The sequence below is a fragment of the Aotus nancymaae genome, unplaced genomic scaffold, assembly GCF_030222135.1.
Source record: "Aotus nancymaae isolate 86718 unplaced genomic scaffold, 86718_ANA_hifiasm-v0.15.2.pri h1tg000040l, whole genome shotgun sequence".
Taxonomy (NCBI): domain Eukaryota; kingdom Metazoa; phylum Chordata; class Mammalia; order Primates; family Aotidae; genus Aotus; species Aotus nancymaae.
Genome location: NW_026988454.1, coordinates 38,217,260 through 38,233,702, shown reverse-complemented (window position 1 = coordinate 38,233,702; position 16,443 = coordinate 38,217,260). Strand labels below are relative to the sequence as shown.

At 36.1% G+C, this 16,443-nt stretch overlaps 1 protein-coding gene across 1 annotated transcript in view; it reads left to right on the top strand.

The window, feature by feature from the left end:
* The window catches only part of LAMA2 (laminin subunit alpha 2), an 886,276-nt gene that overhangs the window by 691,352 nt on the left and 178,481 nt on the right, over positions 1 to 16,443 (top strand). Inside the window, exon 30 of the mRNA XM_064360706.1 lies at positions 11,065 to 11,189. Coding sequence (XP_064216776.1) covers positions 11,065 to 11,189 — 125 coding nt within the window. The remainder of the gene's footprint in view (positions 1 to 11,064; positions 11,190 to 16,443) is intronic.

Below are 16,443 nucleotides of genomic sequence, written 5' to 3'. Positions count from 1 at the left end.
CTATTATCTCCTCCATCCCTGCACCTTCTAAGCTGAACGTGGCTGTAGAAAAAGACAATTGTGCTCTCTAATCTCACCTGAAACTTATGCTCACTCTCTTCAAATGGACCCTTTGTGTTGCTCTGCAGTCATGCCACTTTTCTCTCATCCATTTTCTTTTCCACATTCCTAGGTGATTGATTCATACCTTCCCCTCCATCCTCAAGCCTAAACCTCTCCGCTCAGCCCCTCCCATCATTACCCCCAGCTGATGGTGTTGCCTCTTATTTCATTGAGAATTTAGAAGCTATTGGAAGAGAGGTAACACAAGCTCCTGCTACTGCATACACCCATTTTTCTGCATCTGTGCCCAATTATTATGACTCTTTTTATTACTTTTGATGAACTATTCTTGTTTCCAGAAAAGATCACAGCTTCCTCATATGTTCTCAATTCCACCCCTCTCCCATTTGACGACATCACTCTGGCTAATCTATCCTCCCTCTTTTATTATCACTTTTTTTTTTTTACCTTAAAAGCAAAAACAAACTCTCTTGACTCACTCCTCTTCTAAGTAACCACTTCATTCCTCTCCTTCCATACAGTGGAGAGCTGTCTGTCCCGTCTATAATTTCTCTTCATCCGTTTCTCTGGAACTACTAAAAGCAGGCTATCACCTGCTCTTCTATACTGGAACTAATGGCTACTGTACAACCACCAGTGTTCACCTTACTAGATCTATCAGCAGTGTTTGCCACTGTGAATCACCCCATTCTTCTTGAAACCCTTTATTCAATCTGTTTCCCAGGCCGTGGCATTCTGAGGATGTTTAAATTCAACGGCTGCTACTTTCAGTTTTCTTCATTACTCTGAAATGTACATAGTGGTGTCCTTGGGACTCAATCCTTGGAGCAATTTGTTTCTCTAACTTCATTTATTCTGATGGTGATCTTACCCTAGCACATGGCTTTCTATACTGAGATATTTTGATATTGACATCCCACAGTATTTACTATTATGTGTATCATTTAATTTTAGATCCACTTATTACTATGATATGAGGAAGTAATTTTTCTTCAAATATATATTACCACTGTAAAGAAACATATACTGATTAATATTTCCTTTTCCCCTTGAAACAGTATTGTATTTGAACATATACAAGTTTATTTCATTCATATTAGGATATGTTTCAGGATAATCCATTTTGTTTTACTTACCTTTTAGTTTTTATTACAATGTTCTGCTTACCTTTGTTTTATGTTATCATATCTGGTAAAACAAAGTCTTTTATTTCTCTTCTCTTCTAATTAACTAGATGCTCTTGAATATTCTTCCAGCTGACCTTGTATTGAGTATTTCAATCTCTTCCCCAAAAATGTTACTGGAATTTTGATTGGAATTAAATTAACCTGTTTGTAAAGAATTGCTATATTTATACTAGTCACTCTTCTCCATTCAGACACTTTATGTCTTACAGTAAACTGTTTTAAAGTCATCTATATCAAGCATGCATTTCTTATATTGAAATTATTTATATGATCTTACATTTTCAATAGTAAATGTACTAACTGGTCATTATCAGTAAACCTTAACTGTTAGAATAGGGGTTTTTACATGTATTTGATACCCAATAACTAGTATTTTAGTTCTAGATGTTTATCAATTGATTCAGTTATTGTTATGTTTACAATTTTTTTTTTTTTTTTTTTTTTTTTTTTTTGAGAGGAATTCTCACTCTGTTGCCCAGGCTGGAGTGCAATGGCATGATTTTGGCTCACTGCAACCTCCACCTCCCGGATTCAAGTGATTCTCTTGCCTCAGCCTCTCAAGTAGCTGGGATTACAGGCACTTGCCACCATGCCTGGCAAATTTTTGCATTTTAGTAGGGACAGGGTTTCGCCATTTTAGCCAGGCTGGTCTCAAACTCTTGACCTCAAGTGATCTGCCTACCTCGGCCTCCCAAAGTGCTGGGATTACAGGTGTCAGTCACCACAACTGCCCTACAATACTATTATTTGCAAATATTACAATTGTGTTTTTACTTGTCAAAAGCTGTGTTATAATAATAATTTCATGTTTTTTGTCTTCCTAATCAGCTTTCTATTTTATTCTCAATTTTAATATGATTGCCTTAAGTCTTTCACCATTAAGTATGATGCTGATGGTTAGTGTAAGAAAAACATTTCTTGAATGTTAAGAAAACTTCTTTCTATTCCTAGCTTCCTAAAGCTATCCTCTTTCAATCAGGATATTTAAATTAATCATATGCTTAATTGTGGAGAGTGGGGTGGGAGTGCAGATGCATTTAAGAGGTGATCATATATGCATTTTTCACCTTAAACAGAACCAGAAATGATATTATTGATTAAATAAATAACTAATATTAGCCATTCACGAATTCCAGAAATAATTACTATCTTGCTTTAGAATAGTATTTTTTCATCATCTGCTTGCCTGAAGAATTCAATAAGTAATTTGGGAAGAAGAGGTTTATCTATATACATTCTTAAGCAAGAATTAAATGCATGTTTCTTATGCAATCTTCACTGGCATCTTAAGCACAGTTACGTTTGCTTTGTATGATTAATTTAGAAGCATTTATAAAGGATGCAGTTTACTTTCATTTTGATTAGAATTAAAATTATCATCTTTATACTGTCCGCTTTTGACCAGTTGACTATTCTGACTATTTTTCTTCCCTAAGAATTCTAAAAGCACGTCTATTTTATGAGAAATCCCTAGATAAAGTAAAAAATAAATACCTCCATTAAACAAACACAGCTGGTATAAACTGTTATGCTCCAAATTTTTCTATTTTCTTTCACGGAACTTACAACTTTTGAATTTAGGCAACTCTGTTCATCTTTGAAATGGCCTCACGAGGCAAATAAGAAATAGCTGTTATTACTCCCACATTGTAACTGAAGAAACTGAAGCATACTGATTTCTCTTTTATGTGTAATATGGATCTCAGTTTCATATCCTATCCATTACACAGTGCAATGACCTCAACTTCGGTATAGTAGCAAGCATGAACTCTGCCGTCAAAGTGCCTTGATTCAAATCCTGGCTTCACCCCTTACTGGCAGTGTGAGCCTACTCAATTTATTTAACCTTAATGAGGTCTTAGTTTCTTCATTTATATAATGAAAATAATAATAGTGGCTACTCACAGAGTTTTTGTAAGAATTCTGTGAAATGCTCAATGAAAGGCTTAGAACATTACTTAGTGATTCACAAAAGTAATTATGATAATGGTGATCATAAAGATGATAATTACCATACACCTTATCTACCATTTGTAGTTGAAGAACTGATCAGTTGATAATAATCAAAAAATATAAAAAATATTTTTATGTCTAGCACTGTGCTAGATTTTCTTACTGCCTTAGTCCATTTAGGATGCTGTAACAAAATATCACAAACTAGGTAGCTTATAAATAACAGAAACTTATTTCCCACAGTTTTGAAGGCTGGGAGGTCCAAGTTCAAGGCTCCAGCCAAGTCAGTGTCTGGGGAGGGCTTATTTCCTGGTTATAGATGACCCCTTCTTTCTTTGTCCTCACATATTGGAAGGTACTAGATAGCTCTCTGGGGTCTCTTTTGTAAAGGCCCTTATCCTACTCATGAGGGCTCCAACCTCATGATGTAATCACCTCCCAAAGGCCCCATCTCATATTACTATCATGCTGGGAGACAGGATTTCAACATAGGAATTTTTGGAGAACACAGATGTTCAGACCATGGCAAGCCTTAACCCCCAACTTGATGGTATTTGAAGATGAGCACTCATTTATCTTGTTTTTCTTTTTCTTCACCCCTTTCTCTGAAAATATAAAGCACATAGGAAAGAAAACTATAGAAAGCTTTATGAACTAAACATTTCAAAGAAACCCACATCATTTTGTAACTATGCTCTTCATCATACCTAATGATACTTGTGAGAGAATTGTTGCTTCAGCAGAGGCATTAATAAATCCTATACATAGGCATGTTATTATCAATAGCTCAGTGACTGCTGCTCCTTAAGAAAACTTTGTTTTTGAAGAATAAAACCTATGTGATATTGAATCGAAGTGGGGAGGGGGAGGTAAGTGAACTAACACTAACTAGTATAGATAGATAGAGAGATAGATACAGAAGGAAGATATTTTCATTTAATCATCACTACACTCCTCTATAATCAGAATTATTTCTTTTATTTTTCACATGGGAATATTGAAGACTTAGCTAGCTCAAACAACTTTTTAAAGAAAAAATTATTTGTGGAAATATTATTTTCACTCTAATTCTTATTTAAATAAGAAAATAATAAAATAAATCTCTATAATTGATCATCGCTGTTGCCTGAAACATTTAATCAGTTAACCCTATCTTCAGTAAATAGACAGATTTGTAACCAGAAGCCACTGTTGAAGGTGTTTTGTAAACTTATTTTATCTATCTAACAGGCCAAAATAGAGATTATTAGCATTATACTAAGTTCTAAAAATTAATGCTAAGAAAATGTAAGCAAACTATAGAGCCTTGGCCAAAAGAATTAGAAGCAGGTTTCAAATCCACTACAAACTGCTTTCTTCAGATGGTGAGAGAGTGTAAACACACTCTGTTCATTAAATGAGTCTGATTTTGAAAGCTCAAGTGAATTACATCCTAGAGTCATGACAGAATCTGCAAAAGTGACGAAGGGTCATGTATGGAAAACGCTTGAGAAATTGTGAGAATATAAAATGTGTCACAGGATAGAAAGCAATAAAGTATCTTTGCAGGGTTTATAAAGGAAAGTAAAATGTAAAAAACAGATTGATTGTGAGCTCCAGTGAAGCTTAAGTGCTTATTTCTTACTTAACAAATATCTGTCAACTGTGGAAAAAATAAACAGTGCTCATTAGGAATCAGAATAGGTTAACTTGGGTGGGTGCAGTGGCTCGTGCCTGTAATCCCAGCACTTTTGGAGGCCAAGAAAAGAGGACTCAGGAGTTCAAGACTAGCCTGGTCAACACAGGCCCCATCACTCCAAAAAAGATAAAAAAAAAATAAGTTCACTCAAAATAGCACATATCAAACTAAGTGCTAGGTTTGCTGTTTACAAACCTGAGACCCTAGTATTTTAAATCCCAGTAAAATACCAAGTTTATCAGACAATGTGATATATCATATCTCAAATTCAGCAAAAATACCACTATCATGTGTCCAAAAGTATGTAGGTACCAGGACCAGGACTGGTCACTGTACAGAGATTTCTCATTTATTGTTACAATAAACTTATGAGGTAGACAAGATTATTTCTTCTTCTACAGTTGATGAACTGGTGTTATATAAATTAAATAACTTAAGTCATAAAACAGTAGAGGTAATATTTATGATTCAAGTGGTGGTTTGTTTAAATGGACATTTGATAAGCTATTTCATGGTATCCTTACACACAAGATTGAAAATATAAGTCAGATGTTATCCAGCTGATAGGTTTATGGGCATATACATTGCTAAAAAATGTGACCCAGAGTAAGCGCTAGTGATATCTCCAATGATGAGGCACAAGCTTTGTATTTGACCTTGTTGTGTTCCAAATATCTGTAAATGCTTTGGATGAGATCTACCAACTATTCAGGTAACATAAAGCTGAAAGTATTATCTAATGTGTTGGATGGTGGGAAAAGATGCCGATAGATGAAAGTATAAATTACAATTAACAAGATGAGATTAATAGAAAAGGTTTGAACTTAAGTAAACTCACTTGTTTGTTCATTCCTGTGGCATCTGTTAATTATGTTTCCAATATGCAGGTATATGGCCTATGGTAGGTACTAGGAATATGAAGACTGCATGGGTCTTGCCCTCTAGGAGCTTATTTTCCAGTGTTGAGGGGAAAGAATAGAGAAAATGACACAGATTAGGAATTCATGTGAAGTAAGAGTCCTTACTCGATCGCAGATTCACTAGGTGCCAACACAGGGCATTGCTATTTGCATAAGATCCGAATCAAGGAAGGAAGTACATTTGATATATTTGCAAATCACAGCTAGAGACTTATAATCTACTATATTTTGAAAGAAACCCTGAGTAACTAAGATTGCTAAATGTTTAGCTTGAAACAAAGATTTAGGAAGTAATAGTATTCTTAGACATTTGAGGACCTTCCCTAGGAAAAGCTAATTAGACTTAATTTTCATAGCTTCAGAAGGCAGAACTTGGATCACTGACTGAAAATTGGAATGCAAAATTTTTGATTCACCATAAGGAAAAACTTCACAGGATGAAAAAAGCTGTCTTATAAGAATTCATGCATTTAATGATATCTCAAGGAAAGTATAGAAGGCATTCCTGTATGGCAAGAAAGTTAGGTTAAGTAATTTCTCACCTTAGGCCTGAGATACTATAATATTAATGTCATATTCATTTGATTTTTTATAAGGAATGTAAACCAACAGTTTCCAGTGTGCAAAAAAACTTAACAAATCTAATATATTCTAATGCATTATTGAAGAGATACTAGCACATACCACTCTTGAGAATATAATTAAACTTCTCATTAGGTACCCAAAATATAGAAATTTTCTCTAAAGGCTAATTTCTGCATAAGAAAAAATATTATGTATACTATTTCAAAGCAGACAGGAAAGTCATATGAAAAGGATATATCAAAAAGTTTCAAAAAGAGGCTCCTGATTTATGTGTTGTGTGTTTGTGGACCTAACCAGGACATTTGAGTCAAAAAACAAGTTTAGTATGTCAGCAACCCTGTGAAAGACTGACAAGATTGACTGTCTAGAGAAGATTAAGATGTTTACTTTCTCTGTTGAAGAAATCTAGGCTTATAGGTATAAGAGAAACAAAATCATACTTTTGAACTCTTTTTAGTAATGATCATTGGCTTTAAGGATTTTAATTCAGTTATTAATTATTTAGGTTACATAAAATAATTCATTATGCAATGATTTTACTGCAAAAACAAAATGCTGAAAGTCATTGTTGAAGATCCCATGTATTTTTGGCACATTCATCTCTATAACTATAAAATATGTTCTTAAAATACTCCCCAGTTAACACTTATTCATCAGCATGACACCTTGCTGAATGATTTGAAGTTACAATTCGTAGATAATTGTTTTATCTTGGAGCCATTATCTCTCATAATGCTACTGTTAAATATGGAATGGTATTTTATTGCTAAAAAATGGTGGTTCCTTTGGATGGTTGAATTAAAGAGGATTGTGGTACTTAAGTCAATGGCAAAATATGACAAATTGTTTTGCCCTGCTAACCATTTTTCTGCAATTACACATGAAATTTGGCCTTTTTCATCTGAAAAAACCTGACCGGTTTCATCTATACTTCCTGGAACATGCATTCATTCAGTCAGTCATTCAAAATAGTCATTGAATACCTCCCATGTTTGATGCACTAAAAGGAGCATTGAAGCCAGTTTTAGGGCATCAGGAATGTTTCTCAGAGAACGTGACATTTAAAATAATAGCTGAAATGAATAGGTGCTAGCCCGATAACCATTCTAGAGTTAAGGATTTGCAAATGAGAAGTCCCAGCAGTGATAAAGAGTATCCACATAATTTGAGAATTTCAGATGGCCCCACGTGGCTATAGCATTATATACCAAAAAAGCAGTGGCTACAGGTACAGCTGGAGGTGTAAGCGCAGTGGTGATGAGGGTCGGGGAGGGCACATAATGCAGCTCTTCCTTGCCATGCTAAGGACTTACTCATCCTGACTGCATTTGAGAACTAGTGTAGCCTTTCAAGCAAAAGAAGGTCATGGTTTGATATGTTCATAGGATCATTACTGTGATTGCAGTGTGGAAAAATCACCAGATAAGAAAATACGGAGACAGGATCTTTAGTTAAGAGGCTATTCTGATAATCCAGATAAAATATGACAGTGACCAGATGAAAACAGTAGCAACAAGAAAGTCAAGAAACAGAGAGTAATAGACTCATGGAACTGATGATCTAAAGGATATCTGGGATAAGAGAGGCCTCTAGGTTGCTGACCTGGGCAATTGAGTGGATGACAGTGACCTCAGATGAAATGAGAAGCAGGTTTAGTGAGAGATGAACTTAATTGTTGTCGCTTCAAATTTAAGGTGCTTCTGTGTTATACAATATTTATTCAAGAAGCAATTAGAAGTGGAAGTTGGGAACCCATTAGAGATATCTAGGTTAAATACATAAAATACAGAGTTTTGGGCATACAGTTAAATGAAGTCGTAGTAATGGATGAAATCACCAAGGTAAATATGGAGGAGAAAAAAAGAGATGAGGGCCAAAGTTAGAATTCAGGGCATCAATCTTATTAAACAGAAAGGGAAAGGAGAGTCCATAGAGGAGAATTACAGTAGCCATAGAAGTTGGAGAAAAATCAACCAGCTTACTCTTAAAGAAACCACAGGAAGAGAAAATTTCAAAGAAAGAGTATCCAGAAACATCAGTGGCTACAGAAAACAAGACACATGATTATTGTAAGTTTTGCTTTAGCAACAAAGGTCTTATGGGTTATCTGGTATTATGTTTAATGGTGAAACCAGAAACCTGTTTAAAGGGTGAATGGGAGATGAAGAAGTACAGACCAGGAATGTAAACCATTTCTTTTTAAAAGCTTATCAAAAATAGGATAGAAATTGACAAGCAATTTGAGACCTCACAGATTTTTTTGTTAAGACAGGAAAGGCTTGACCAATTTCAGATATTAAGGGAATGAGCCCTCAAAGGAGGGAATGAAGATTCTGGAGAAAATGGGGAGGTAGGCAAGGAAACCAGTTTAGGAGTGGAGTAGCTTCAGACAAAAGACAGAGACAAATGTCAAAGGGATCGAAAATAATGTGACAAGACACTGAATTGTTTGCCAGGAAACCAAGGGAGCATCCAAATTAGAGCTTTCTAATCTCTTAAAATAGGGGGCTATCATTGACTGAGGGCGAGGTGTAGAAGTAGATTTGAGATTGGCTGGGTACAGTGGCTCATGCCTGTAATCCCAACACTTTGGGAAGCTGAGGCAGGTGGATCACCTGAGGTCAGGAGTTTGAGACCAGACAGGCCACATAGTGAAACCCCATCTCTACTAAATATGCAAAAATTAGCCAGGCATGGTGGCATACATCTGTAGTCCCAGCTACTTGGGAGGCTGAGCAGGAGAATCACTTGAACTCAGGAGGCAGAGGTTGCAGTGAGCCAAGATCGCACCACTGCACTTCAGTCTGGGTGACAGGGCTCTGTCCCCAAAACAGATATGTGTACCTTGTCATATTGGAAAACCGGATTCCTTTTACATTGTTATAAAATCTGTGTCACAATATACTTTCCAATATAACAGCAAAAAATATAAAAAATAAATGATCTAAAATTCACTGTGTCAGTCAGTTTCACTGCAGGAAATAGCATAAACTCTCAAAAAGAGTTCTAAACAAAAATTAATTCCACGGCAATATCTGTGGTGAAAATGACATCGGCTGTGGTTTGTTGTGAATTACCACCCATTCCATGCCAACAATTGTTTGGCCATCACAAGACACATGAAACATCAATACATTCTTCTTGATTGGTTAAATTAAGCAGAGTCCAGTCTATGGGATGTCATCCAAGTTCAATACAGAGCCTGCAGGCAGCTTTGTGGCTCCAGCTGAGATTATCAGGAAGTCATTTCACTAACATGTCCATCTATTTTGTTACTGACATTTTTGTTTCTCAACTTTTCTTTTGATATTGTTTATAAGATGTAAGTCACTATTCTGACCAGTCCAAAACCTGTCTTAAAAAATCCAGCTAAAATACAATTCCAAATTCCCTTCTTCCTTTTTTTCAACTCTCACATGCAAGGATCACATTCCCATGAAACAACATTCAATGTTGCATTCTTGCTACCATGTTAATTATATGTCAGGTGTTTTTTTAATTATTATTTTCCTGCAGTTTAAGTCAATTTCTAGAAGGTAGGGTGTTCTTTCATTGCCTGTTTCAGTGCATTGCACGTAGCTCTCCCTAAGTTCTTATTGCATAATTGATTATTGTGTTAAATATAATTCTGCTTCATGGGAATTTTAATTTCAAAGCTGTTTACACACTATTCTGAAGCTATTCTCATTTCCTTGTGGGAAGATCTAAAAGGATATCACCCCAATGTCTCTTATTATGCAAGCATAAGAAAGAAGATATTGATCTGAGATTACTAGTTTTAGATCGACTCCTCTGTATTTACGAAGAACCACCTACCTCTGACAAGAAACAGATGACTAACAGTCTTTTTTATTTTTTATTTTTGAGATGGAGTGTTGTTCTTGTCGCCCAGGCTGGAGTGCAATGGCACAATCTCGGCTCACTGCAACCTCGGCCCTGGGTTCAAGTGATTCTCCTGCCTCAGCCTCCCTAGTAGCTGGGATTACAGGCACCCACCACCCCAGCTAATTTTTGTATTTTAGTAGAGACGGAGTTTTACCATGTTGACCAGACTGGTCTCTAACTCCTGACCTCAAGTGATTTGCCCACCTCTGCCTCCCAGAGTGCTCGTATTACAGGTGTGAGCCACCAAGCCCAGAGAGTAACAGTCTTAATGTGATAACATAGCAGATCTTTTTTGCTTCCATTACCACTTAAAAGATTATGCTATCCACCTTGAGGTGGCTTTAAAAAGCCCATTGGTGGGCATGTACCAAGGCCATACTATTTGTAGCACCATTTTCTAACATCTCATAGAGGTAAAACCTGGGATACAAAGGAAGAAATATAAATGCCCAGAAGAAGTAATAAATTTTAGAGACTCTTGAAATCTATTCTCCAATTTAGAGTAGAAGAAAAAACTTACATAGAGATTGATGCAGGGAAAAGAGAATAGCAACTTTTATTGTCAGTGTAGCTACAATAGCACAGTATTAGTTTCTCAAATAAAAGAGCTTCTTTAAAAATATTTGTATCAAAGACTGAGTTCTCTGTCAATGATAAAGTGTGTGTGTGTGTGTGTGTGTGTGTAAGAAAGTATATGTGTTCATAGATACACATTCATAGATAGGGACTGTATGATAAAATACATCCTAACTCTCACTAAATTAAAAACAAACTTCTTCCTTTTCCTTTACAGAACTGTCAACATCACACTGCTGGTGACTTCTGTGAACGATGTGCTCTTGGATACTATGGAATTGTCAAGGGATTGCCAAACGACTGTCAGCAATGTGCCTGCCCTCTGATTTCTTCCAGTAACAAGTAAGATTGAGAAATATAACCATATTTCCCAATCAGAAATGCCATCTGTCAAGCACATGGGCTGTCTATAATTTGGCTATTTTTTCCATGTAGACAAAAATCTCAGTTTAAGATAGGGATATTTTTAATAATATAAAAACATGACAGAAGTGAGTAGATAATACTCTATGGCTCATTTTTCCTTTGAAACTCTGTCCCAAGTAAATAATACTTATTACTTAAAATGTAAGTACCAGTATTAATGTAAGATATGTTTATAAAACAAATGATATTATACAAATGTGCATGGTTTCATAAATATACTGGTCTAATGTTTGCATATGGTTTTGAACGTAATATCGGCTATGAAGGATTGTTTGGATGCATATTACATCCAAACAGCCACAAAAATATTATGTAAGTTTTGTGGCTGTTTCCATTTGTTTTCTGTGTTTAATTCAAGATTGGGAAAAATTATCAAGAAAACAATTGAAAAATTGTACAGTTAAAGCAGGTGACTTCTTATTATGCTCCAAAAAAGTCATCTTCCAGAATCACAGCCTCCTTTTTCTTAAGATGGTCTGAGCTTGGTACCATGGAAACACAGCCATAAGAAGAAACAAATGCTGGAATATTTTATTTCAGTGCTGTCTGAACATTGTGCAGTGGATTATATATTGATGACAACCCTAGGTGTTTTCATTTACCTTTTTGCCCAGACTACCTGCACTTTCTGTTAAGTGATTTATAGACTTCAGTAAGGCAGGGTAGTTTTACTCTAAGAATTTGCTTTTGAAAATAATGTATGGCAGTTTGTTCAGAATTAGAATTCTGGACACTTTATCTTGAGTGTTAAAGAGCCACAGAGCAATTCAGACCACGTGATCTTTGCACCTGTGCCTACTCACTTTCTTCTTCATCTTCGGCTTTGTATACATTCTGAAAACGTTTCCTGTAAATCATCTCCTTTTCCTCTGAAAGCTCCTCTTTTTTGTTGGCTGGAATCACAAGCCTTTTATAGGGTGTCAAATGTAAATTTTTAGGCAAGCTGGATATTGAAGAGGATAATATATACACGGTCTTATTGTGCATCCAGGGACCAAGTAGTAGGTGTATGAAAAGCATTATTTTCATCTCTCTTTCCCTAATTTCTCCTTGATGCCCAGATTTAAACAAGATAATGCTATTTCTTTAATTGTTTTAAAAATGTAAGCCATTTTCATTAGAAAATTTAATAATTAATTGATAATTCCCTGTTTGAGAACACTATAATGAAAGCTACAGGAGATATACAAGGGAAGTATGCCATTTCTTGGAGGAGGTCACTACAAAACCTGTGTGTTAAGGGTATCAACTTAAATGCAAAGACAATTCAAAGGCAAAAATACCGCAGTTAATATTGGAAGCTTCAAGAACATATTAAGAGAAATAATAGTATGTATAATAGATCTTAAACAATGAATTTAAGGATTTGCACTGGTGGGAATAGTAGAAAATTATATGGGCAAATGCTTAGAAAATACAAGGCATGTACAAAACCTAATAATTAACAGAATTTGGAGCGTGGAGTTCAGACACAATTTCATAATCACAGACGAAAACAAATGGGAGAAGGAAGGTCATATTGTAGAAATCCTTAAATGCTAGCCTACAAAATAGTTATTTAATTTTCTATGTAATAAGGAAACACTACAAGCTTTTATTTTTTTTTAATGTTAATATGATTATGGCCACACTTTAGGAAAACGGGTATAACAGAATTGAGTATAATGAATTGAAACAGGCAAATGAGTAAAGCATAGAGACTAATCAAAAGGCTAGTATACTAGCCTGGGCAAAAGATAATTAGAACCTGAAGTAGGTAATAATAACAAGAATGGAGACAAGAGGGCGAATGTGAGAAAATTATTTAATGCAACTCTACAGATTTTAAAACTGATTAGATGTGAGGGGTGAGGGTCCGGGCAGGAGTTGAAGACTGAGGTTTTTAGGCAGGTTGCCCCCCAAAATGGTGGTGCCATTAACTGAAACAGAGAAGCCAGGAGAGAACTGTTACAGAAGAAAGATATTTTATTTTTCAAATAGGTTCAAATTGATAGAACGTATCTGTCTGAATGGAAATATGCAAATAGCTGCAGGAAATGGAAATCTGAAAATTGCAGGAGCAGATGAAGGAAGAGATATGTTAATAAGTGAATTAAAGTTGGATAAGATTTCCCAGGCTAATGTTATCCAAGGCAAGCATATAGAAAGAAGGAAAGATGGGACTTTATGTTGGGAAGGAAAAAAAAGTAGAGCCAAGGCAGGAGCAGTCAGAAGAAAGAGAACCCGGGTGGCTCTGCCATTGATTGACATCAAGGGAGAGAGGAGCAGTGAATAGCATCAATTGCTGCTTTCACAAGGGAGACCGAGTGAATATGGTGGCAATTGACTATTGTGATTGAGCAAGTGAGTGGGCTTGCTGCCTGAAGCACATAGAAGCCAGTAACTTTGGCACTGGTATTTGAGAAAAGAAAGGCTTTATTGCAAAATTGGTTAGCAAGGAGACAAGAGTCAGGTTCAAATCTGTCTTTCTAATTTGGGATATGGGGTAAGTTTCAAGGGATTAGAAGGCAAGGGAAAGGACTGAGAAATGCTGGTTTGGCAAAGTCTGATTGGAGGGCTTCAAATGTGATCACTTACATTAAGGTATATTAAGGCAGATTTTAGCCCTGGATCTTCTGAGCCAAAGGACCCCTCATTTTTTGAGAGTTCCAGTGTTCAGGTTCTGTTTTTTTTCCCAGTCTTGTTGTTTCAAGGGGAGGAATAGTTGGTTCCTGGTGTTGTTAGAGGTCAAAGTTTTTCTGTTGAACATGCTTGGGCTACATGACTTGCAGTTTTTGGCTCTGTTACACCTAAAAGGTAACTTGACATTTTGTTATCAACAGGGTAGCCCAGTTCGGGTTACTCCTGCGGTTGTACTCTAAGAGTCATTGATGAATTTTGAGCATCAATAGGGAAAGCAGAATTTGCATTTACATTTTTAAGAAATTTCAAGAATGAAATGATGGCATACTACCACGATTAGTTCGCAGAATCAATATCAGAGTGTGTTTTCATTTTTGTTTCATTGTTGTTTTATATGATTTGTATAATTTGAGTAAATTTTTATGTGAAAGACCCTAAAAGAATCAAAATATCAAATAAAAATGGCAAGTTCAGTGACTCTCAAACTTTACTGATTGCACCTACTGTAAGAAACACTTTTTTACATCATAAGTCGGAAACACACAAAAACTTGTGTGTGTAGATATCTAAATATAAGGATTATAGACCATACCATTTATTTAATTTTATTATTTTACATTTTTAGAAAAAAATTTTAGTCAAAACCTACTGAATGTATTTCATGAGTCACTAATATCACAATCTAAGGCTTGGGACATATTAGGCTAATTAACAAAGTGAAAATCTATATATGGTGAAAAGAGAAGAATTAAAATGTGAAGTAAAGAAACCAGCCAGGGCAAAGAAAAGAGGCACTTTTCCCCAAGATAAAAACAGATTCTAAGGAATAGATGGAGGAGGCCGAGATATCTCAAATTTGTGACTTCAATCTGTGCAGTCAGTGAAAAATATGGAGGCGTGATGAGTGATTACTGACTCATTTCCACGGCATTAGTTCAAGTCCTCATTATATCGTACCAAAACAAATATGGTAGACGTTTAACTCTTATGTCACAGTGCCAGTGCTCACATACCTTAGAAGTTTCCACTGCCTTCCCAAGGAAAGATCAGACTCTTTGGCTGAGAATTAGAAACCTATGCAATCTGATTACCTTTCCAGGCTGCACGTCCTCAACTCCATTCTACATGATACCAAGCTTGGCGTTTCTTGCATTTATCTAAACATCATTAGCAGTTTGCGCTTGCTATTAACTGAGACAATCCCTGTGAAATCTAACTTATTTTAAAGGCATTTTTCAGACCCCACCTCTGCCACAAAACCTATCCATAGCATAGCATAGCATGAATTTTGTACATTTTATATACAACATGTTTTACTTCACATCATTATTTCAGTCATTCTTTCAGAAGATGAACATTTACTAAGCATATACTTCATCCCAACACTCTGAATAAAAGATAAAAGATGTGTCCTGTCCTATATGTGTACATATCTGTCTCTCACACCAAATTGTAAATTTCTTGCAGGTCACCATAACATTTTATTTATTTCTTTATTCGGGAAAAAGTTAATGAGGGCCCAACTCAATGCTAGGCATGGCTCTTCCTACTGGGAACACATAAGTGAACAAAATAGTCCATGCTTCCTAGCTTCTGGAGCTCCTATATTTTTTTTTATAAGAGAGTAAGATAAATAAATAGATATATAATGTAATATCAGATAGTGACAAGTACTACCGGGAGAAATAAAGGAGCCTTAATGAATTTAGAGTGACTAAGGTATGATTTTAGATAAGCTGGTCAATGATTTTCACAAATAGATGAGACTTGTGCAGAAATGTGCACGGTGTGAGCCATGTGAATACCTGCAGGAACAGCAGCCCCCTCAGAGAGAAAAGTTGATGCACTGGCCCAGAGACAGGCCCATACTTGGCCCATGCTTGGCAGACAACAAGAGACCAGGGTGGCTGGAACAGAGTGAATGAGAAGAGGGTGATAGGAAATGAAGTCAGCAAAGCTCTAATGAATATCTAAATGCCTGAAGGCTAAAAATCTTCCAGTGGCAAGAGGTGACTTGGTACAGGATAATCCAGTGGTGTTATTGATGGGAGTACCAGCAGCATTTGCAGATAGAAGATAGGTGGAGTGTGAGAGAGGAGATGAGGTTGACACCATGGTTTTCAGCAGAGCAAATGGAAACATAGAGTGACCATTGACTGGGATGGGGAAAATTAGGGAAAGGTCTGGTCTATTTTTGAAGGGGGAGAAACTTAGTTTTAGATCTGTGAGGGTAGGCACAGTATTTAAAACGCTTAGGACTAAATGAGATCATTTAGAGGAGAGAGGAGAAGGGAGCAGAAATCAGAAAACTAAATTGTGAAGCATGTTAGGAGATCAAGGACATGCCATAGATCCAGCAAAGGAAACCGAAAAGGAACAACCAGTAAACTGGGGTCACAACCAGAAGGAAGTGGCTTCCAGAAATCTCATTTATCTCTGCAGTGTCCATAGGAGACAACACAAAGAGCAAACTCTGTAAATTTAAAAATTCTGTTGAGGGGAGTTGGAATTAGCAGCCATAGGGAAATGTAAAAGATGGTCACCATGA